The sequence below is a fragment of the Grampus griseus genome (assembly GCF_964374135.1).
Source record: "Grampus griseus genome assembly, chromosome: 15".
NCBI classification, from domain to species: domain Eukaryota; kingdom Metazoa; phylum Chordata; class Mammalia; order Artiodactyla; family Delphinidae; genus Grampus; species Grampus griseus.
The window spans coordinates 81616892-81642188 of NC_139009.1; the positions used below are offsets into that span (position 1 = coordinate 81616892).

The window sequence follows — 25297 nt, forward strand, 5'->3', positions numbered from 1 at the left end:
AACCGAGGCAAACTACGTGGGAGTGAGTGACTTTGAACTTGATTCCACAGAACCTCAGCAGTAAGCAGCTATTGTGCTGTAGTAGGCGTGTCTGTTCCTTCATATCCTGCCTGAGATCAGGGGAAATCTGAGTATCTAGCTGGAGTATCTCCACCTCCTCATGCTAATACACCTTCTGTTGCCACCCTAGAATTTTTAACGTAAATACCCCGAGTTTACCCCATAAGGTGTTGTGCTCCCCTGGGAAGGGTATTGGTATTGATTCGGGCTTAAATCAGGCTGGATCTTTCAGAACCTTCAGCTGTTGCTCTTTTGTCCTAAAGGAAAGGGGGTTTCCAGTGACTATGAAAAGAGGCCCTTTTGAATGAGTGTTTCATGATTAAAATAATCATGGGACACAAGGAAGCCCCCGTGTCTAAATAATATAAATATTAAGTAAAGGCTAAAAAACTTCGATCCAACATTTAGGTCGTGATCTCCGTGGTGTGAAACACTCAGGTCAATGGTCAGAATTCCAGTCTCTGTCCTGATGTTTGGGGCTAGAACAGTCACCTTCTAGCTCGGCATCACAAGATCACTCAGTTCTCAGGTTGATTTTCTTTCTCCTGGGACCCTGAGGTTTAGCCTACAATGAAGCAGTCATGTTGAGGCAATTCTCTAACGCACTACAGAAAAAAAATCCATCCCTTCCTCAGGAGGAGTTTCCTCTTTCCCGAAGCTCATGACATACACAAGTCCCTTATGACAGATCTCCTTTCTCAGGGACAGACCTCCCAGAGCAGCTGTCCTCTGTCTCCCGGCCCCAAACAAACAAAAAATTACCATCAGAGGCACAGGATTCACATGAAGAGAAGTCAGCTTCCCGGCATTCAAAGGAAATCCAGGAGAGCACAGGTAATGGGACTGTGCTGTGGGCATCTGGCTTGACAAGGATGTCTGAAGCCCGGTGTTCTCGAGGCGGGCTATGTTCTCATGGAAGAGGCACCCATTGGAAGCTTGGACCCAAGGTTCCCTCTTCCGCTTTCCACCTGGATACCCACTGCTTCCGTAAGACCAGGACGGGACGAAGAAGAGGACGGTGCGACTGTATCACTGATCGCAGGGTACCTGGCAGCCCTGGTGCTCCTGCCCAGGACAGGACACCCTGCCCCAACTCCCTCACTGCTGGCGGGATGGACTCAAAGTGGTAATAACGAAGGCTGAGGGGTCCCATAGAGGGGCCTGTGGCGACCCCGTTGTCATCCTCTTGGTCCCCTAGAAACAGGTCAGAGCTGGAACAAAGTGTCATCTCCCCCATCACCCACCTTTGCATCGTGGTGCCTGCAGAGACAGTGGGTTTCCGGTGCCTCTGTTCTGACAGTGATGCTTAACTCCAGCTGTGGGTGACAACTGGGGATCTCAAAATGCTGCCCCAACAGGGTGGTCCTCACACTCTCTCGGGGGGGCGGGGGGGTGGTCAGTTGATGCTCTGCGTTACATTTCAGATGGACGAAAAGCAAGCGTGGAGAGGGGCTTTATTTAAGAACCGGGGGCAGCCGGCAAAGGAGGAGAGCGTCCAGGCAGCCCGCTTATTTCCCAGACTTCTCATCCCCAACGTCGGCGAGTTCTAATACTGAATCTTTGTCTCCTGAAAGCCCCCACTGTCTCTAGTAACTGTTCTTCGAAATAGTCAAGATACAGAATCTGACTTACAGAACTTAGAAGGAAAAACCCCAAAGGAACAAAAAAATCAAGCCAGCTCTCAGAGAAGGACATTTCGGGTTGAGTTGGCAGCCCTGGGAACTTCAGGGGATCAAGAGTCAGTTTGCAAATTATTCAAAGGAAAAGTGTTAACATTGCCATTTCACCCCACAAATAGGCCCCAGAGAGAGCTGGTGATGCTAGGAAAGTGTCTGTCACTAAAGATGAGTGTGTTATGTGCTTAGGATTTTTCACACCTCAACTACGTGGCTATATTTCAGGCTTCGTGATCACTCAGGCTGTAGATGAAGGTAACAGAGGAGACTCAGAGAATGTTCTTTAAAACAGGGGTCCCCAACCCCCAGGTCTCAGACTGGTACTGGTCTGTGGCCCGTTAGGAACCGGGCCGCACAGCAGGAGGTGAGCGGCGGGCGAGCGAGGGAAGCTTCATCTGTATTTACAGCCGCTCCCCATCGCTCGCGTTACTCCCTGAACTGTCTCCCCCCATCCCGCCACCATCCGTGGAAGCACTGTCTTCCATGAAACCGGTCCCTGGTGCCAAAAAGGTTGGGGACCGCTGCTTTAAAAGTAATACATACGTTTGGCTACTGTGGGTGGATGCTGTACGGTTAAGTAACGCACATTCCTCAGGGGTAAGTATTTTCTTTGCTCATTTGGGCATCTAGAAATAAAGAGATGATAAATACGGGGGAAAAAATCAGTTCTGTTTTACGAAAAAGCATCGGAAAACAATACGGAAACTAGAAAATGGTGATCATTTTTATAACCAAAGAGCACTGTTTGAAAATCCTAAACATGGGTACTATCTTATATCATAGTTGGATCTAAATATTTTCTGATGAGCTTTTCCTGTGTTAGAAACGCGTGGAAAAACAAGTCCTCGATTCAGTTTTTCAGGTCTCGTCACTACTTCCTGGTGCTTAAAGACAAGTGCTGATCCTTGTGTTGATTGGCAATTAGCAATTCATCCCTTAGATCAATGTGTTTAAAATTGGCTACACGAGGTGGATTTTCAAAGTAACACAGAGGGATTTAGTCCCTTGATTCCCATTACTTGAGTCAGAGCTGTGAGTCTAAACCCCCTTGTAGCCGACCCCAAATTCACCCCCTGCTGCCTCAAGAGTGCCAATTAAATAAAATAAAAACCAAAACCATGGTCAGAGGTAATGCGTTTGAGAACAGAGTTTTATCATTTTCCTCATGCCAAGCAAACAAATGGACCCGTCTGATGACATATACAGAAGAATTCGGTTTGGACAAAGAGAACACAAATCTCAAGTCTGAACATTTCTTGTGCTGTCAGGAAGTTGTAATATTGAAAAACTGTGCTCTTCTGGGAATGGGAAGACAAGGAAATAAAACTCTGGCTCCAATTTGTTGGAAATGCAGTTTATGTTGTTGTTTTCTTTTTTTTTTTCACTTTCATAAAAAAAAAAAAAGCCTTTCAAGACTCCACTTGATCCAGGTTTTCTCGAAAATGGGTTACTTCTTAAAAATAGGATTCTGATGGGAACAGACTTCAGCTGGCAAAACTGCATAAGGGAAAGACAGTTCTTGAAAGACTATTGGGCGTTTCTTAGCCCAAACCACCTCTGAAAGAGTATTAAGCTCAGTGGTCTCTGGAGCAAGCAAAGCCAAGGACCCCGGCCAGGTCATCTTTGGGATGAGGCGGTCTCCATGGTGACCAGAGCTAGGGTTCTGCTGTTGTATTTGAATCTAAGGATATAGGCTGGGTAAAGTGAAGTAACTGTTTTGTTTCTGTGGCTGTTTCTGCTTCTTTGTTTAGTTTAGTTTGGGGAGAAGGGGAATGAAAAAGGAGGGAGAGAAGAGTAAAAAAATGAGGTTAACAAAAAACCCTCCCACATCAGGGGGGATACATCACAGAAAGCCACTGGTCTAATATGTCTATCTTTGTTAGTTCAAAATTCTCTCATTTCACTCAACCAAATATTGCCAGCATTATTCCACCATGTTGGTTAGAGTTGGAAAAACCAGGTAGACACAAGTCAGGGAGTTAACTTCTGTCATTATGGAATGATGAGTCAAACAGTGTCCCAGGGCTACTGGTTGGACAGGCATCAGTAAAGTCATCAAAATAAACACCTCAAGCTTCCTATGCAGTGTTTTCTGGGACAATGGGGGTGTGTTCTCACCCATGCGTGTGCGTTTGTATTCTCACACATGCATGTGTGTGTGTAAATATGCTGGGAAATGGGAAAGACAAATAGTAAACTATACTTACAATAAAGAAAAACATACTTTTTACCCCCATGAAAAATATCAGACTTATTAATGATAATCTGTGGAAGCGCCATTTAAAAATTTTATGAAACAACAAGGTCCATTCTAAAGAGATTATGAAATGGGGACCAGAACGCTTATTTGAATATATTTTTGATTCTGAAGTTTCCTTGTAAAAATATTCACAGAAATTGGTGGACGTTTTTTTTTTTTTTACGTACAACTCGATGCCTCTCATTTATAACATAAATCATTTAATGTAACATTTGCAACCTTAGAAAGGCAGACATAGTTAATCCAAGTCAGTTTATAAATTCCAATTTCACATGGATTAAAAACTGCAGATAAATTAAGTCACAATAATATCCTGTACATGCATTAAGGCTGGTGACTGCTAGAGTGTCTTGGGTATCTACAGACAGGAAATCACACACAGATTACTGGGTCTGAAGAGTGTCTACGTCATTTAAAAAAATCTTGCTTTTTTTTTTTTTTTTTTGGTGATACAGATTTCAACAGTAACTCTGGAAAACTGTGAAAAATGTTATTTAAAAATATATATGTATATACTACTGCACAGTTTCAAAGATGTGGTTCATAAATAAGGTTGGCTGCACTGATCAATTTGATAACAATTACTGCACTTCTGAGGTGATTTGAACACGTAGTGACTTATACTCAATGTTAGGCACTAGTCATATCCTTCAGGCGTACTACAGTTTTATGTTAGCTGTATTGTACATATATATTTTTAAACGTATGCATTTATACAAACTGTGTATTATGTATGGGATGTCAGAAATGTACACATCACTGTTATATAATACACACATCATCGTTGCACATACGAGGGTACGTTTTAGTGCAGAAGGCTCATTGCATTGATTCCATGTGTTCAATCTAGTACACAATTTGTCAACTCTTCAGATTTTTTTTTCCAGTACATTCCTCTTTAGACAGTGGGTCCGAGTTTCCCTTTGTGATGTGAAAGTTTCCAGCAATGTGTTTTAACTGAACCTCTCTTTCCAAGCACAATTCTGCACATGAGTCTGATCTGTGTCGAATGGTAACAAATCCCACATTTTGATCAGGAATATATTTGGGTTCCTCTCTTTCAAAGATAACTCTTAACAATTGTGATCCAGGTCCGTTCAGGTCATGGAGGGATAAGGCCAGTTGAACTTGTACTGAACTTCTGATGAAATAATGTCTTCAAATAGAAAAAAATGATGATAGACATTCTACGTTCAAATGGGAGACTCTCTAGAAGGATATACAGGAAAAGGATGAGCAGTGTTGTCTCTGGGGAATGAATACTTCCTACTTTACACTTCTCTGTATTGTTCAAGTTTCTACCATGAGCATGTATTACTTTCATAACCAGAAAACACAAGAAAGATATTTCTACTTTGAACAAAGCTAACTAAAAGAAACCAGCAACAATCAGAAGATGCTTCCTTATCAAAAGCATCAATGCCAAAGCAAGGAGAAAACACTGCCATCACTGCCCCCAACATGCTCTACCAATGAAACAAAAGACACTGAGAACGGCGTGCTGTGACGGCCCCCAAATGACCAGCTTCACGTTTTGCTGGAAACGCGGCTCACCGAGTGCTGCTGCCTGCACAACTAGCCAGAGGTCACCTGTGTGTTTAAATGGGTTTCACAGGTGAGCACATCACGTGAACACCACCACGAGGCCTGAGACTGAAAGGTGGGGAAGACCAGAAAAGCACCCCAGGCATGCACCATGGACCCTGGGGGCCATCCCTTTTTGTGAGAGTCTGAACATTTCATCAGAATTCAGCAGGAGTGAGTACAACTAAGCCTCAGTCTTCCAGAAAAAAAAAAAAAATTCAAAATGTCTTAAGTGAGACTCCAGTGGGATTGGGAACTCTAGCAACAATTAGTGAAAGGAATGTCAGAAGCACCTCAGTTGCATAAATGTAAAAAAGAAGTACTGTTAATATTTCCAGATGCTTGAAGGCCAACGCCAAATGCAAATTGCACAAAGCCTTCACTTGTTCATTTAAATGAATTTCAAATCACCAAAGCTACTCAATCATTTGTAAGGTTTTAAATCAGTGCTTAGAGCTAGGGGATGACAGCAATCTTATTTCCCACCTACAGATCAGGCTGACAAAGACATTAACATTGCAACCAAACCAATAAGACCATCAGTATCTGTTATAAACGTTTTGTGTTCCCATCACCTTGAAAAATGGATTGTTCCACATATCACATCACCTTTCTCAGGCCGTCTTGGGGCAATTTTGTCAAGTGAGAGGCCTCAAGGTCATCGTTTTTGTTTTTAAAGTATAGGAAGTATATCCTCTTTTCCAGGAGTTTTTCTTTTTTTTTTTTAACCAATATTTTTATATCCAAATATATTTAATAAGAAGAAGACCAAATCTAGGGTATGACGAGAGACAATAAAAGAAATAAGTTTCAGACAAAAACTGTAAACAAAGATGTCACAAAAACTAAAATGTAAACTTAATTAAAAGAAAAAAAAAGAAAAGAATCAAGGGCGAGACGGAAACATACCAGACTGGTCGTTGCTACCCCAGACAGGACTGCGATCCTTGCAGGAATAACTTATTCTGTAGAGTAAGCAGCTTGCTAATCAAAGCCTGAAACACATCGCCCAGATCAAAATGCATTCAAGGCCCGCAGTGGCACTTCCTCCAAGAGTGAGAGGATTAGATAGACTCATGATAGCAAATAGTTTTTGGCCTGAGAAGCAACAGATACAGACCCGAGTGAACGGACGTCCTAGGTAATATCCTCATCTGGCCAAGAAAACTGGTAAGAAAGCTATCATGGAAAGAAAACACTTGAAAAATATCGGCCGACAGACACCACGTGGCTCCACAGCCCCTGGGTCACAGTGGCAGGAAGAAGAAACACATGTGCCGGGCGGGCTCCTGGCGTGTGCAGGAGATTTCAGTTACTCACTGAGCCCCCCAAAAGCAGTGGTTGCTGCTTTCATGTTGGTGAATTTTCAAAGACACTGAAGTTTTACCAAATCTCAGTGTCATGGTCATACTATTTTGCGGGGCAGGGCAGGGAAGGCCCGTGGGAGTCAATTCACTTGCTTTCTAACACGTTTAGTTGACAGTAAAGTTGGCTGGAGGGGGCAGGTACTAGACAAAAGGCAGGGTATTTGGTAACATGCAATCTAGTAAACGTCCACAAAAATAACTGACTTATTTTCATTATTCAATTACCCATGAATACACACAGTCAAAAAAATAATAACTGGGGGAGAGTATATTAATACTGAAAGTAATCAAAAGTATAAGAACTAAGATGATCTTAAGTGGCAGTCAAAAAGCTTTTGGTGTGCTGTATTGCACCTGGTTCACTAACCCATGAGATTTTCGTTGAATGTTCTAAGAATTCATGGTTTAGTTTTGAACTAGAAAGTGTGTGTGTGTGTGTGTGTGTGTGTGTGTGTGTGTGTAAGCGTGTTTTCTCTAATCAGAAACGTCTGATCACTTTGTCTAGCCTGGGATTATGGAAACTAGACAAAGGAAACGTGTTCTAAAGAGCTGTGTATCTCACACACTTACACAGGCAGCTTTTCTACACCCACACATACAAACACACATGCCCTGGGAGAAAAGACCATTGTTCGATGCTGAGAAAATATTCACCGCCGTTTGAGAAATGCTGTGGCTGGGAACTTCAGGAGCACAGTGTCCAGAAATGTTGAGCCGTCCGTGAAGACAAGAGTGCCCTCCAGCCCGAAGGTGGGGCCCCTATGTCAGGTGGGTGCTGTTCCGCAGCCAGTGCAGGCCCTGCTGGGAGTACTGGACCAGGTGCTCCATGCTGCTGTGCAGGGTGACTGGCCCCATGAGCAGGTCCAGGTCATTGAAGAATTCTAGGGGACAGAGAGGGTCGTTAGAGGGACACGCACTTGGTCCTCGTTATAAATCAAGCCTTCTCTGTCCCATCACTTGACATGAGCTCAACCTAACAAAATTAAGCCCCCGAGAGCTCACCTATATCCCAATAATCCCTCAACTGGCGACTCCTAATTCAAACGAGTGACATTTACAATATTGAATTTAATGGATGCTGTGTGTTTTACATGTCATTTTTCACTGTTCTGTAAGTACACTGATTTTAATAGATTTAACTCTTCATGTTTAAAATATATACATATATATAGACAGAGAGGAAAAATATGTATTTTACTGAAATAATTCTGAATAAACAAAGGAAACATGGCATGGCAAAACCAAACCAAACCAAACCAAACCCAAATGAAGGGCATTTGTTTAGCCAAAGAGCAAAGAAAATGTACTTTCTCAGGCTGCATTCTCCTTGTGCAGCTCTGTCATCCCTTACACTGTCCTCAGCTGTGCTATGTGCTGAGCCCCTGTCGGGGGAGGGTGGGAGTCCGATGGAGGAGGCTCCAGGCTCCTGGAGACAAATCAGAGGCGGGTTTTTCTTTCTTTTTTTTTTTTAATTTTATATTTATTTATCTGGCTGCACCGTGCGGCATGCGGGATCTTAGTTCCCTGACCAGGGATTAAACCCGTGCCCCCTTACAGTGGAAGCACGGAGTCTTAACCGCTGGACCTCCAGGGAAGTCCCTCCCTCTCTCTTTTTTTTTTTGGAGCATCCAGCTTGTTTAAATTGTCTTTTATTTTTATTTTACTGAAGTATAGTTGATTTACAATGTCGTGTTAGTTTCAGGATTCAGTTATACATATTCAGTTATATATCTATTCTTTTTCAGATTCTTTCCCCTTATAGGTTACTACAAAATATTGAGTACAGTTAGTTCCCTGTGCTATACTGTAGGTCCTTGTTCACAGATGGGTTCTGAAACACCTCTACTGAGGTCACCTTCTAGTCCTTGGACATTCTCTGGGTTTGTCCTTTCCTTAAACATTTATTACTGCCAAGACACTACACTAGGTGTAGGAGGGCAGAGGCAGGGGGTACACTGAGATGAAGAATGTAGGCTCTGCCATCGCAGAGATCACGGTTTGGTGGCTCAGAGACACGAATCAATTCATGTGGCTGCCAGGCTGCCCTAACGGGACCACTGAACAGCACTCCTTGAAAGTAAGAAGCTGGGAGTATTCTTTCAAAGGTGCTCTTGTACGTGCTGAATGAGGTCCTGCTGGGGAGGCTCCGAGAAGGGCCGGGAGGACAGCGTGGCAGGAGGTCAGGAGGAGAACAGGGGAGGGGAGGCAGGTCTGGGGAAGCTGTGCGGACTTTGCACTCGATGTGCAACTCTGCTGAGGGACGGCTGGCAGCAGCTGGCAGTGCCATCTGGAGCCTGGCCTGCTCAGGCTTCTCCCAAATTGACCGCGGACATTTGTACATTTGTCCCTTCTGTTTCATCCACTTGTGACACATCCACCCCACTCCATCTCAGCCACTCAACTACTGTTTGCTTTTCAAAATCCTGTTCCGTGCCAGCTCCTTTGGCGAGCCTGCTGGGCTCAGCCCCTGGCACTGACCTCCTTGGCACCCCACTGGATTTTCAGGGTGCATCACCGCCGCACTACTGTTATATCCTATCTGGTTTCATTATCAATTTCACGTACTCAGGCCTATCTGTGCCACTGGTTCCTCATCTCATCATGGACATCCTGATCTTAGCCGCAGAGGCACATGTTACCATGGGAACAAAATTTGCATTTAATGGCTTGATAGTGAGCTCAGATTCACACTCTCACCCAGCACTGGAGAAAGAGTAGTAAATTGGTATAATCTTATGGGAGAAAGTTAATAATATACCAATACATATCTTAAAAGTATCTATACCTGTTGACCTCCACGTTCTACTTCTACAACGCCCTCCTATGACAGCAATTAGAAATATGAACAACGATTGACATGAGGATACTTATTGTAACGTTATTTGTAACAGTGGGAAAAAATTGGAAGTAACACAAATGTCCAACAACAGGGGAATGGTTTGAGAAATCATGATACTTATGATTGCATACCTCTGTTTTGAAAGTATTATAGAGTCATCATAAAAGGTGTTCCTGAATGAGTTAGTGACATGAGAAAATGCCTGACATAATGTAAAATGAAGAAAAGACAGGATGTAAAACTGTATATATACTAAGATCTTATTTTGGTAAAAATCGTGCATATTTGGAGAAAACGAGAAGCAATTTCAAAAGGTTTTTTTTTTTCAATAGAATGTTAATAGTAGTTATTCCTTAGTGACAAGATTACAGATGATCAAAAAATTTTTTTCTCTATAGTTTTTCTGTACTTTACAATTTAGCCACGGTAAACATGCATTCCTTTTGTAATCAGTAAAAACATTATTTAAAAAGAAATACAGCTTACCCATCCAACACGTTTTTTTTCAGTTGTAAGCAGCTATCACTTCAATAGCTAGCAACATTCATACTCATCAGTTAATTAATTCATCCAGTATTTCAGATCCCCAACTGTGTTCTAGGCACTATGCAGGTCTTAGGAATACAGAGTTGAATAAAATGTAATCCCTACCTTTAAGGAGCTCACTGTCCGAAGGAAAAAAACATGTGTGTGTGTTTATCTATATAATTTGTGTCTGTATCATTGGTACCTATATCATCTCTATCTCCATCTCTATCTCTGATCTTTCCCACAGTATAGACAGCTTCTACTATTTCTTCTTTGCCCGCTGATGCCCAGGGATCGGGGTGTCCCCCTGAGCTGTGGCTGAACTACGCACACGCTCCCCAGAGGCACACACACCTCTGTTCTCCTTGGCCAGGTTGTCCGCCATCTCCCAGTAGTCATAGCTGTGGAGAATGCTGTTGGTGATGCTGACGTGGTTGGCTGCCATCTGGTGGATACGCTGTGGGATGCTGACGATGGTTGATGGGGACAGGGCGTTCCCATTGGAGAGGCTCCCCTGAGATCCCACGGAGCTGGTGGGAGAGGGGTTGGGAGACATGGGGGATGGGGTGCCAGTGCTCCTGGAAGGGGAGAGCATAGGAAAACAGGTGGAGAGGTTGGTAGGGCAGCCCCTCAGGGCACTGTAAACAGAGGAGCACCTTACCCAGTGTCATGCAACACCTCATTTATCACCTTCACTTTGGAAAAATGAACTTACTTTCCACTGGCCCCCCATGGAGATGGGGCTTGGGCAGCTTTAGATGAATTCTGCAGGAAAATAAAAACATTGACAGTGAGTACCATCTGCTTGAGTTTAAACAGCCCACAACAACGTGTTCTCAGGTGACCGCTGAGACAAGTAATGGCTGACGCTGTAGATAAAATGCAGATTCACAGAAATTGGATCTGGGGAGTTTTTAATTACCAGGCTATTGGCTTCCTCTCTGCAAGATAGTGGGAGGCAGCTGCCCCCTCCCACTGACACAATGAGAATGTCTTATTTTTAAACGTAGGGCATATTTGCAGAAATTGTTGACATATATTTAATGCCTGAAAATATATGAGACATCAACTGTCACCATTTTTTTTTTTTTTTTTGTGGTACGCAGGCCTCTCACTGTTGTGGCCTCTCCCGTTGTGGAGCACAGGCTCCGGACGCGCAGGCTCAGCGGCCATGGCTCACGGGCCCAGCCGCTCTGCGGCAAGTGGGATCTTCCCGGACCGGGGCACGAACCCGCGTCCCCTGCATCGGCAGGCGGACTCTCAACCACTGCGCCACCAGGGAAGCCCAACTGTTACCATTTTAACTTATGAAGATTAAAAGTATTTCTCTTAAAGGAAGTTGCTCTTGAATGTTTCTAAAAGAACAGATTAAAATGTATTATTTCCTTAACAACAGTGAATTCAAAAATTCTGATTTATTTAAAATTCTGATATAGGATATGTTGCATGAGCCAGTTGTTTGCATCAGGCATTTAAAAGACATTTTCGCCTTTGGCAAGGAAAGCTTCTCAGTGTACAGATAGATTCCCTCCCTGAGAGCCCAATAATGCTTTCTTGGACGTAAGTCTATGAGACTGTTAAGGAGAAAATGGACTTTATAATATTGAATTTTCCCTTCCAGAGACAAGAAAATAACCTCAGCCTGGTTCCCCAGAGACAAAGTGTTTCTTTTGGTTAAAAAGAACTTTAGGAAGTGGTGACTGATTTTTAGTTTTTAGTGGAGGTGTCATCAAAATGGTAAGAAATGGCCTTACATGTGGGAATTTGGCAAAATCACCTTCAGGCCTCTTCCCCTACCACTAAAGTCCTGTGACTATAAGAAAAACATGGGTGGGGACAAAGGCCTTTTATTCGGAGCCAGCTGTCCTGATAAAACTCATTTTTTATGGACCAGTTATCACTGTTTCCTAAAGGTTTCCTAATCTCTGAACTTTAAGTAGTATTTAAATAGCCTTTGATTTAGGGTATCTACCAATACCTTCTGGGGGAAGCTCTGATATTTAATTTGTATTCTCTATCCGTTCTGTACAGTTTCATGGACTGCCTACAGACATTAAGAACATCTTGGATCCCTTAATAGTTCTGCTGTAACCTCTGTGGCTTACAGAGTTCAGATTCCTTCTCATTTCAAGCGTTTTGCTTGACTGTAATAACTCTCTTTAGTATTAGCGCTTAGATTCTAAATTTTTAAAAACTACTTATCTTGACCTTAGGCACCCAAAGTAAAGGGAAAGGCTTAGTGTCAGTACTTGTCATTATGACTGATGACCGTCAATGGACCAAGACAGTGGCTTAGCTCCTGGTCACTGCATGCATGACCAGGAAGGAGACAGTATGCTGGGTGGACATTGCCCACGGAATGCCCAGCACAGCCGGCTCATCAGAGATCATCTCCAAGAAGTGGAGGTTGGGGATTAAAGATCGAAAATGATGGCTGTGTATCTGACAAACAGCCGGTGGAGGTAGAAATGGCGTAATTTCTTGTTTCTACAGTCAAATGGGCAGTGAAGAGGCCCAGAAGTCTCAGATGAATTATTCACAACAGTACATCAGAGGTTTTCTGGTCTTTTTTCCCCCCTTTTTTCATTCTCCCAGTGAAAATGACTTCATTCCCTGAGATAGGTGAAAGTTAGCACGGTTTGCAATTCTATCCTTATACGTGCACATTGCTACTGTTCTAGTGCCTCTGGGTTCTAACAAGTCATTTCTTACCATTTAAAATAACACCTTTATGAAAAATTATATTAGCTACTGGAGATAGCTAAGAGGAAGTTCTAAGGAATTACTTCTCAGAGGAAGAAGCTCTAAGTGAACATGAGCAATTTATGTTAGCTATAAAGACGGATTTGCTAGGACACTGGGATAGGTAACGGGATCTTCTTTCTTTAGAGGCTATAAAAATACTTGGACACAGGCAGAGGGCTAAATTAGATGGGCTCTCAAGGCCATCCTCTGAGCCGTGAACACCACGAGTATGTCATAAATGGGGTTCGTGTGGATATCAGCTCCTGTATTATCCCCAAAGCAATGGATTCTACCTTGAAAATGTCCTTGACAGGGAGACAACTGGGTACAACATGTTGCCTGTTAGCCAGACAGTACCTTGAAATAGTCGATAAGTGCTTTTGAATACTTTACAGCGTGGTCCCTTTTGAGTCGAAACATCCGCCAGTACAGGAGAGCCAGGCATCGGTAACTGCAGCAGAAAAAGAGGAATAGCCCCCGAAAGTATGAGTGGGCCCTGTGCTAACAAGACTTAAAAACAATCTTGCTGTTCCAGGTGCACTCCAGGTCCATAGCACGGTAGGCATATGACCTTCCTATCTGTTCAATGTAACTCAAAATGTCAAGGAGTTACTCCACAAGTATATCACTTCCTATAAAGAAATACGAATAAAAGAAGAATATATATAACTAAAGAATATAAATATGAAGACAGAAAGCAGCTTTACTGCTTCTTTGTGGGGACTGAGGGGCTTGTCATTTCCTTCTTCCACCACTAGGAGACAGTCTCTCTCCATGAGAGGAGGGAGGAGGCTCTAGCGCACAGCTCTCACTGCTTGCTGGGTGAATTTCAGGGCACAACTACCTTATTCTGATTTGCCTTGACACCCTGGACTTCCGGCAGCGGCTTTGCTAAAAGAATAGCCAGCCCTTCCACCTGTTTTTATTCCCTTCACTACCACCGTACTGGACTATAATTAGTTCAAATAAAGTAATGGATATGAATGTATTTTATGAAAACCATACTGGGAGTAGTCACTATTTTATGTTACAGTTTATATATTTGTTATTTACATACTAGTATTCTATTTTATATAATATTAACGAATCATTGTTAATTTATTAATCCTAATAAGGAACTTAAAGTTTGAAAAGAGCACAGAGAGCATTTCCTGCGCCATACCCACTTTTTTTTTAACATCTTTATTGGAGTATAATTGCTTTACAATGTTCTGTTAGTTTCTGCTGTATAACAAAGTGAATCAGCTATACTTATACATATATCCCCATATCTCCTCCCTCTCATGTCTCCCTCCCACCCTCCCTATCCCACCCCTCTAGGTGGTCACAAAGCGCTGAGCTGATCTCCCTGTGCTATGCGGCTGCTTCCCACTAGCTAGCTATTTTACATTTGGTAGCGTATATATGTCCATGCCTCTCTCTCACTTCGTCCCAGCTTCCCCTTCCCCCTCCCCGTGTCCTCACCATATCCACTTTTCCTTGGTGCTTTCCACTCCTAATTATTTGCTAACTCAGATCTGGTGTTGACATACTAGAATACCAACATACCAAATACAACTTAATAGTCTCTTAAAATTTTTTTTTCAATTTTAATTTTTCAATTTATTTTAATACAAGTTTTAAAGGTTACTTTCCATTTACAGCTATTACAAAATATTGGCTGTATTCCCTGTGTTGTACAATACACCCTTGACGAAGAGTCTCTTCTTAGCACACCAAACTCTAGAGGACGTGATGTTGCAAAACTAATGTTTTCTCTTTTGTGTATGTTGCTGTTGTTGCTGTTATATTATTTTGAGATTCGATTCTCCAACTTGCAGATCCGTTTCTAAAGTGGAGTATGAACCATCAGAGAAAAAGACACTTTGGCCCCCCGTCACAGGAGGAACCAACAGAGAGGTGTCCTGTGATTTGAGGCAGTACTAAGGCGATGTCGAGGGGAAAATTATTATTATTATCATTATAATCGTCATCATTATAGAAAAAAACCTATTACGTGTTGATTAACATTTAAATATTGCTTTTATTATCAAAGTGGGATGAACTGCTCCTCAGTTTAATGTGTTGAGAACTTGAATACATCATCTTGATTCAGTTCTACTAATCCCACATGTAAAGAGACAGATGAATTATCCTGATTGCCTCTAAAATGTTAAACACAAGAGATTACATTTGGCGCAGTTCACATTCAAGTGATTAAAACACAGACTTACCTGATTTTAAGACACACACACACACACACACACACACACACACACACACACAGAAAAATGGGTCCTTGTGTCACGGACCTGTTGGTTTTCAATCACTGTGAATTCACCTCATGCCTAGGACAGCAGGGTGCAGGCTCTCCCTGGCCACCATGAGAATTGCCTTTGGTTTGGTGTGTCAGAAGCGCTAGGAAGCCATCGTGCATTTCAGCACCTGGTTTGCCACTGAAGATGTACGAGGCTGGGGAGGCTATTTTCATCTGATGTGATGCACTTACCATAATGCAGCCAGCTGTTTATCCTCTGGTGTGGCATTGGGGCCTGAGTGGGTTTTTAGTCTCATAGCATATCTTAAAAAAAAAAGGAAAGAAAAAAAATTAAAGCTTTCTTATTAACAACAGAACGTCTTCTAGGATGGAAGTTCTCTCTGCCCAATACTTAGTTTTTCATAGTGCTTGCTGACAGTTCTTTCTTAGAAGCCAGCTGAGGCTGCCCCATTTTCTCTAAGCATGACATGATTGTGATGTGACTAGAACAAAATGGCTTTTATGACCATCTAGCAACTTCCTGCCCTTTAACAATACAAGTCCAAACGCTACAGATGGTCAAGAGTGGTATCAGTTCAAGCATTATCCACGTATATGGTGACACACCCATTTTTACCAATTCTGATTTATGGCTGAGTGGCTGACAAGATGGGAGCAAAGGTCAATCCTTCCAGGCCAATCTCCAGAAAAATTTTTATTCCTTGTACTAGATGAATGCTTGCATTTATTCCTTTTTTATTGTTACGGAACTCTTACTTTGACAGTAGTATAACTGTCCTGGATGCATAACTAGTAGATTTTATGAACTTTATTCAATCTCACTTATTTCTCTGAACCAGAGGTCTATGGCTGTTCCTTTCTCCAATAATATACCAAGTTACTTGCAGACTCTTGGAGAGAGCTGAGGCGGTATATGGAATGGTCAGGGAGACCTGGGTTCAAGTCCTTACAGTCGTGAGAACTTAGACAAATTAACAGCTTTAAGCCTCCATTTCCTTATTTATAAAGTAAGATGAGTACTGCGGATCCCATAGCATTGCTGTAAGGATTAAGTGAGAGAGTGTTTGTAAAGTTCTTGGCATAGTGGGCTGGCTTATTGCAAATTGCTCAAGAAGTGATACTGTTATTACACTATCTCCACAGCATGCAGACTTGTAGTGTTTTTTTTTTTTAATTTATTTATTTTGGGCTGTGTTGGGTCTTCGTTGCAGTGCATGGGCTTCTCATCGCAGTGGCTTCTCTTGCTGCGGAGCACGGGCTCTAGGCGTGCGGGCTTCAGTAGTTGTGGCACGTGGGCTCAGTAGTTATGGCTTGCAGGTCTAGAGCGCAGGCTCAGTAGTTGTGGCACACGGGCTTAGTTGCTCTGCTGCATGTGGGATCTTCCCAGACCAGGGCTTGAAGCTGTGTCTCCTGCATTGGCAGGTGGATTCTTAATTACCACGCCACCACGGAAGTCCCTGGTAGTGTTTCTGAGTGTATCTCTTTGCTTAGTTTCCATAGTGGTTTCTCCGGGTATTACAAGATACATATGTGACTCATCACAATTTATTGGTATCAATATTTTCTACTTTGCTTGAAGAGTTGAAACCTTACTTCCATGTCACTGCTTTTAAATAACACTGTCTTGAGCATCACATGGTGGTATAACTTTTGTTTCAATCATCAGCTATGATTTATAAAACTCATGAGGAGGATAGTTTATTGCATGTACCCATAGTTCTGCTCTTATGTTGTTTTTCCTTCCCTCCTGTTGGTCCAAGATTCCTTCTTTTGTCACTTCCTTTCTGTTTGAGAAACTTCCTTTAGCCAACCTTTAAAGGTAGGTCTGTTAGAAACAAAGTCTTTTCGTTTTCCTTAGTCTGAGAATGTTTTTATTTCCTCTTTATTCCTGAAGAATGAAGTCTCACTGAGTCTAGAGTTCACAGTTTGACAGTTTTTTTCTTTCAGCATTTAAAAAATGTTGTGCCACTCCCTTCCGGCTTCCATGGTTCCAGATAAGAAGTCAGCTGTTATCTGAATTGGTGTCCCCCTACGGGTAATGTGTCATTCCTCTCTCATTGCTTTCAGGATTTTTTGTTTTCCTTTGTTTTTAGTTTTCAGAAATGTAGATTTTTTTTTTTTGCAGTACACGGGCCTCTCACTGCTGTGGCCTCTCCCGTTGAGGAGCACAGGCTCCAGACGCACAGGCTCAGCAGCCATGGCTCATGGGCCCAGCTGCTCCGCGGCATGTGGGATCTTCCCAGACTGGGACACGAACCCGTGTCCCCTGCATCGGCAGGCAGACTCTCAACCACTGTGCCACCAGGGAAGCCCAGAAATGTAGTTTTGATGTGTCTTGGCATGCATTGCTTTGGCTGTTTATGCTGTTTGGGTTTTTCTCCACTTCTTGAATCTGTAGGTTTATGTCTTTTGCCAAATTTAGCAAGTTTCAGCCATTACTTCTTCAAAATATCTTTCAGTTCCATTCTCTCCCTCTCCTTCTGGGACTCCAATATTGACATGGAGGTTCTACTGTCATTGTGCTTGAAGCTCTATCCACTTTTTTTTTTTCCAGTCTGTTTTCTCTCTGTTGCTCCGATTGGGGGGTAAATTCTATTTTCTGTTCTCAAGTTCATTGATTCTATCCTCTGTCATCTCTACTCTACTACTGAGCCCCTCCAGTGAGATTTTTATTTGTTATATTTCTCAGTTCTTTAATTTCCATTTGGTTCTTTTTCAAAACAACTTCTATTTCTTTGATGAGACTTTCATTTTTTGTTTGTTTCAAGAGAATTTGTAATTTTTTGTTGAAGCATTTTTATGATGGCTGCTTTAAAATCCTTGTCAGATAATTCCAACATCTGATTCATCCTGGTTATTGGTGTCAACTGATCATCTTTTCTCATCTCAGTTGTGGTTTTCTTGTTTCTTGGTATGATGAATGAGTTTCTATTGTATCTTGGACATCTTGGCTATTATGTTAGGAGATACCTGGGTCCTGTTTAAATCTTTTCTTTTAAAAGGAAGTCACCCTGTTTTGGTTTAGCAGGCAAGTCATAATCTACTTCTGTGGGCTGTGGTTCCATGTACAATTTAATTTTCAGAGGTTTTGTGGTGCAATTTTGATCTGTGGTGGCAGGGTTCCACCCGTCAGTGTCCCCCAGTCACTTGGTGTCCTTTGGTGGAGAAAGGAATTCTCTTGCCTACTGGGACAAAGAGCACATCCTAAGCTGGGTACCTGTGGCACGATCCTCCTTGGGGGTGCTCCCAGCTCCCGAGTGTCTCTCAGTGGGGGAGGGGAATCTCAAACCTGGTGGGCAACATGCAGATTCAAGTGGTATATTAATGCTGTTTTCTAACTCAGATAAGAAAAACTCTTTTTTATCTTAGTTTTTGGAGTAGCTTAAGGGATTCTATTCAATCATCTAGAAAATGCATTGTGTTTTCCACCCACGCAAGGTCCCATCTCTGGTGTAGAGCGGGTGTGCACATCAGCACCTCCAGTTTATTTGACATCAGGCTTTTATCATTGTTTGGATTTATTTGTTTGTTTTTTAAAGTCTGAATGCCTTTAGGCAGGCTATGCAGTTCACCAGAGGCCCTGTGACTTGCTTATTTGTTCATTCCTCAAATATTCACTGAGTACATACTGTGTTCTAAGATCTTTTCCAGGGGGTATGACCACATACACGAACAGATCAAACAAAAACCAAAAACATCCCTCTGTTTGAGGCACTCACATTCTAGAACACATTATGGCTTTGTGCCTGTCCACTTCCACCCATATTCTTCCATGCCCTCCTGTGGGCATCTGAGTCTGTGCCTTATTCTGAGGAAGAAATGTGAGGGTCTAGGATCTCTTTTTTAAGTTTTTTTTTTTTTTTTTTTTTACTATGGCAACTTCTTCTCTTCACTGCCCAAAATGCTGTACCACGTAAGAAAACGGCATGAAGGAGTCACCAATACATTGGGGTAATAGAAATTTTTATTTATTTATTTATTTATTTATTTATTTATTTTGTGTGTGTGTGTGTGTGTTTGTTTTTGTTTTTTTTTTTTTGCGGTACGCGGGCCTCTCACCGTTGTGGCCTCTCCCGTTGCGGAGCACAGGCTCCGGACGCGCAGGCTCAGCGGCCATGGCTCACGGGCCCAGCCACTCCGCGGCATGTGGGATCTTCCCGGACCGGGGCACGAACCTGTGTCCCCTGCATCGGCTAGGCGGACTCTCAACCACTGCGCCACCAGGGAAGCCCAATAGAAATATTTTAATAAGAAAAATGCTTGGAGAGTGTTAACTTTCAAAACATTCTTGAGAAGTACTTTTTGAAGATGATGTGTTCTTGATACTGGGATGACAAAGTCAAAGGCTGTCATCCTTTCCTATTTCCTGAAGGAGAATAGTGTAAAATACCAAGGAGCAAACCTGGGCCAATGCATACCAAGAAGGTTAAATTTAGGATGACTAGAAATCTTCCATCTGGAATGGTGAGACATGGTAAACCACATTTACTCTTAGGTTGCCTAGAATTCCAGAATTAGAAAAGTCTCTTAAAGTTAGTTTTGGGAAGGATTATTTCACATAATGGGTATTAGACATTATCCCAAGCAGTTGAACCAGCTAAAGACATAAACCATATGACGAAGGTTCCCAGTAGTGTTGATGGATGAAATCCCTTTAATGGTTCATTAAAGAGACATTAAGGATGTGCCTTTCCATGTTGCCATCATGGAAGACAAAGAGTCTCCCACCGAAGTCCTTGCTGTGCACCAGTCAGAAACCCTGCTTCTGCGCATACTACAGGTCTTAACCCAGGCCGGGGGATGGCACTCACGTCCAAGTCTTAGACCAGAACAACGCCAGCACCTATTCAGATAGTGCGTCGTAGGATGGATTTCCTTTCCTAAAATCCCCTTGAATCTTCTTTCCTTTCATTAAATACTCCTGAATCATTTACTGATGAAGTTAGGATTTAGATTATATGAATCTGGATCAGGTTAAAAAAAAAAAAAAGCAGCATGGAGATGTAGTGAATTCAAATTCTGCCACTTCCCAGCTGGGTGAAGTAGACATCTCACATCTCCCTCAGATTCAGCTTCCTTTCTGCAGCCAGTGGGGTTAGAGGAGCTGCCGCCACCCCCGGCACTCACACAGAGAGCGAAGGAGGCAGCCTCTGCAAAAATGTCTTGCAAGATCGTCCACTCTTATTTGGGGGATGAACATTGGTTCTTGGTAGCTCACAGTGCAGGCTGACGTTCTTTTGTGTGTTCACAGCACTTATATACATTCTTCCCTCCACCCCCACCCCCTGCCCCCAAGCAAGAAGACGCAGCGCTTACCTGATGAGCTCAACTGTTTCTGAATACATTGTATAAGGAGATTTGGATTCCATTGGGCCCTGCTCCATTGCGTTTCCACACTCAATGAATGACAAGGCTGCTTCAGCATAGTTCAGGGCCTTTCCAAACTTTTCCACCTGATCAAGAGAGTTAATACAGTGTCTTCCTTAAGAATAGTTTTTCAAACAGCATTGTCACATAATCTATACACTTTGAGAAACCCGACTTTGAAGTTCCAAACTCCTGTGAATGGAGCTGAGAGAAGAGAGAAATAGGGTAATATCTTCTCTAGGTATTTTCGCAAATTGCTACTTGCTACTGGTTTAGGGTAAGTGCGTAAATGGTTATACAGAATTATACCAAATCCACAACTGCCAATCAGAATTGTGCAGAACTTCACGGTTGCTTTAATTTCTGTTGCCCTCGTTCCAACTCCTAATGGTTTCTCAACTTCGCTCCTTGGTCCTCACTGCTGTGCTAAATATATATCTACATTCATAGGCCCGACTCCATGCAATAGTTTTCACACTTTTGGGCTATACTCTCACTTTGATGGTTTAAGGCCTTCCTTATTATCTTTTACACTATTTGTGACATTTACATCTCCACGCCTTCCTTTCAGTATGTATTTTTTAGTTGTTTCGTTAGCAGTTAGAACGTCACCCTAAGCGGGAGGGTGAGGAGAGAAAGGGAGAGGAGGTAGAGCTCAAGGCATGATTTCAGCTTGAAGGACACAACGTTGAAAATTAATTAAAAAAAAGACCTTTTGGGATTATAGGAGGTCCCTAAATTTATGTTAATCTTTACCCGTATCAGTGAGGATAACCAAGAATCAGCTTTACGTTCTTAGGTTCTCATAAATCTAAACGCACACATCAGGTTCATGCATGGTTCCGTGTATTCTTCCTCTCGGTGGATTGTGACACATTCTAAATTTGAATTGCATCATCTCCGCAGTTTTCAAACATTCCTTCATCAATCAAAACAGAATTACACAGATACTCTTAACTACTGATCTAAGTCTTGCCTCTTAAAAAACCTCTCATTATTCATGACACCTCAGGAAAGGGAAATGTAGAGCAGAATTCTCCCGCATTAGCAAGTCAAAATTTTAAACAGCTTATAACCCTAAGAGGCTATAGAGCAATATTTCTTGGCAGTGCTTTCAGATTAAGGAAGTCATTTCTTTCAATAAGTATTTGCTGAAGCACCTGATTCTGTGTGGTCTGTACTTGACACACAAAAGCTCCTTCCAGGAACATATATTTGCAGGGAAAAAATGTGCACTCACAAGATAGCTCAAAGTGCAAGGTAGTCTGTGATTAACTAACCGAATGCAAAGCAAGGAGTCCCATGCCAGAGAGAGGGCAGGAAGGGAGCAAGTGATGGGGCTACAGGGAGGCTGGGGAGGAAACTGGGAAGGAACAGTATGATCTGGCTGAATTTGGGGAGGACACTGAAGGTGTGGGTGTGCGTGAGAGTGTGAGTGTGAGGCTCTGCAGGTGCAAAGACCTGCCAGCTGGCACGAGTCAGGTGTGCTTAGAGGCGGCAGGGGGCCAACATGGCTGGAGCAGAGTATCGCTGGGAAAGGCCAGGTTGGGCAAGATGACACTGACTGAGGAAGCCTGGTAAACACTGGATGATTCAGGCAGGAAATTTCATTCTGCTTTAGAATTCAATGTGACCACGCATCGGTTCCTTCGGGTGACCAGAACTCTGCATGAGACTGTGGGACTGTGATGACAGAAACTCTACCTCCTATTTCCCTTCTGTATTTTCTGACACCCCCTGGTTATTTCTCTGTACACCAGTGGACCTAGGCAGTTAGCTTCATATAAATGCATGCTTGGTGGGCAAAATCAGTAGCATTGGGGGGTGGGGTACAGTTATGGCTTAGGCATCTTCAACCCTGGAATAATACTCTGAAGGTCATTTGAAATGCCTTATTCGCCTCCAGCACCCTGATTTCACTTATGAGCACTGGAGGGGAGCAGAACTAGAATTACTGGATAGGAAAGACTCCCTTTGGATGAGCTCTTCTGACAGAACAACCACATGATCTCTTTTAGAAAAAACCAGAAGTGTTCTAACTCTTGCCTGAAGGCTTTAAGCTTTCTCCAATAAATTATCCAAGTCAGAAAAGTTACTCTCTGAAAACATCAAATCATACAACTTCAGGGTCTTATGTGCAGTGAAACAGTTTCTGGATTGTCCAGATTCATAGGAAAAATTCATTCTGGCAGGTACATATGAAGAACGTAAGTCTTTTTGAAAAGGGATTTGATCCTGGGACCAAGCCAAGCGTTGGCCAGGCTAACAAGGGAGAAATACGCAAACTTGGGTGTTTTCTTTTTAAGGAAAAAAACTATTACCACCCACTGACTCCATTGCCTCTGGTTCCTATTCAAACTTTAGGTCTAAACTGAAATATTAGTTTATCCAGGGCTTCCTCCCAGTCAGACATTATTGGTTGAGGTCATAATTTATTGGGCGATGGGCACTGGATTATATAAACATTTTTGCCTTTAACAGACCCAGCCATCCTTGTAATAGATTTTATAATGACCCTAGCTATGTTGCCCCAGTGATGAAGCTGTGGTACAAACGTCATTTGGAGGAAAGGATCTGGAGAGAAAAGGTCTTACCATTGCATCTGCTTTATGCTTCATTCGCTTAGCTTCTTGCATAAAATAATCTGCACTGCGTGGCCTACGAGGAGAGGGTGATATGAAACGTCATTACCGTGCAAGTGCAAGATCTTTGGAAAATATTCTTTCCTTTGCTCACACTTGAAGCACAATTTCAAGACTCTTCTTAAGACGGAATCAAGTATTTTTCTTTTCTTTTGCATTTCCGAACTACTATAGCCTATATGTAAAAGACTACTATTATATTTCTCTTAAGTTAGCAATCCAAAACACACTCAATATATGCAAATAAATATATACATTTACAGTGATTTTTAACATGGATCCCCAGTACCTAATTTGCGAATCAGATTTTTTATTGCACGGTTAAGAAAACAAGTGCAAAATCTTATTTCACAGGTTAGTTACACAAAACAATCCCTTTTTAATGTAAAGATGGCAAAGGTATCTCATAATAATTGTATGGATATGTACAGGTGAGTATATTTCTGTACCCTTATGAAAATCAGTGTTGTTTGTATGCATAAATGGTACCCAAAGTTGCTTGTATCTCTATATCTAATTATTTTAAAGCTTTGCAATGAAAAATGAAAAGAGGTGCTGTTGCATGATTACATTCCAGTTGTAATAAAGTTAATTGTAAAATGATGTCTTCCTTGTCACAATGCAAACATGGCATGTATTCTCTCTAGTTCTGATGAACTGGCTGGTAAACATTAACACCAGACATGGGCATTATTAAAACAATAACCCTGGCCAGCGCTGACTCTGCCGGGAGATGAAGGGAATTCATCCAGAGATGGATCTGAGTGTGTGACATGACCCCAAGTTACACTAAACTACTCATCAGACAGTAACTTTAAATGCTTCATTGGATAGATTTTTTTAAATCTACGTACTTTAGGTACCATCAGCATAAACTTGTTTTGCATTATGGGTCTTTATATAATCAGTAAACTTGACCTATTCATGTACACACCATAAGCCAGGACCCCCTGAATGGGAGATAAGAGGTAAGTAGCAATATTAATCATGAACTGTTTAACCTATTTAATACACTTATTTTGAACTGCCTTCTTTCAGCTAAGGCATCTTTTCCCCAATGCAGTATTAGGTAGTCAGAGCGTCCTTTTATTCTAACGGGTCAAAAGGCTTAGAAAAATCACACATACCATGTCAATGACATTATCATCCAAAACTATAATCCTCAGCTGAATGGTTTTAATCAATCAATCAAACAAATAAACAAACCAGGATCAAAGCAAATACTTAATTTTGAGTCACAAATCACAGAAGCAAGAAAAAGACCTTGGTTTTCTGTCTCTTCTTCCGCATAAAATATTGTCAGTACTGTGGAACATGCTGGGAATTTTTAACTTTTCCAACAAAGAAACGAGGAACATGGCTGCAGGATTTCCCTCATGTGCATCATGGCTGCAGGATTTCCCTCATGTGCATCATGGAACTGTTTCTCGATCATGAGCCCTTCACCATTTTTCCTGCCATGCAGGCCTGGACTCTTTCATTCATCATGATGGGTCTTCATTGGTGGGTGAGGCCTGAGGTTTCCTTCAAAGGAAGGCCCTGCTCTGACCGGCTCTTCTTGTTCTAGTTCATTTCCTCAACGTTCACGCTTCTTCCATTTGAAGGGCGTTTTAGTTGACTTTCACGATGGTTTATTCTTCTCTGTCCACATATTGACCTTTGAACACATACTGGCTATCTGTGGGGTCTTTGATGCCGACTGTGGCAATGTACATTATTTTTGTTCTTGTTTTTGTTGTTTAATGGACTGACTTAATTTTTCTGAGCAGTTGTAGGCTCCGAGCAAAATGAAGTGGAAAGTACGAAAAGTTCCTGTGTACCTCGTGCTTCTGCACGTGCACAACCTCCCTCACTACCAACATCCCCACCAGAGCAGCACATCTGTTACAATCAATAAACCGAAACTGACATATCATCATCACCCAAAGTCCACAGTTTACATCTGGGTTCACTCTTGGCGTTGCACATTCTG

At 42.3% G+C, this 25297-nt stretch overlaps 1 protein-coding gene across 2 annotated transcripts in view; it reads right to left on the reverse strand.

Annotated features, from left to right (window-relative positions):
* Window positions 1-7594: 7594 nt before the first annotated feature.
* Window positions 7595-25297, reverse strand: part of AFF3 (ALF transcription elongation factor 3) — a 558275-nt gene continuing 540572 nt past the window's right edge. For both annotated transcript variants that reach the window (XM_082672922.1, XM_082672923.1), the window contains 7 exons: window positions 23278-23341; window positions 20633-20769; window positions 15548-15619; window positions 13417-13510; window positions 11030-11079; window positions 10669-10892; window positions 7595-7828 (listed from right to left, as the gene is read on the reverse strand). In XM_082672922.1, coding sequence (XP_082529048.1) covers window positions 7707-7828; window positions 10669-10892; window positions 11030-11079; window positions 13417-13510; window positions 15548-15619; window positions 20633-20769; window positions 23278-23341 — 763 coding nt within the window. In that variant the 3' untranslated portion in view covers window positions 7595-7706. The remainder of the gene's footprint in view (window positions 7829-10668; window positions 10893-11029; window positions 11080-13416; window positions 13511-15547; window positions 15620-20632; window positions 20770-23277; window positions 23342-25297) is intronic.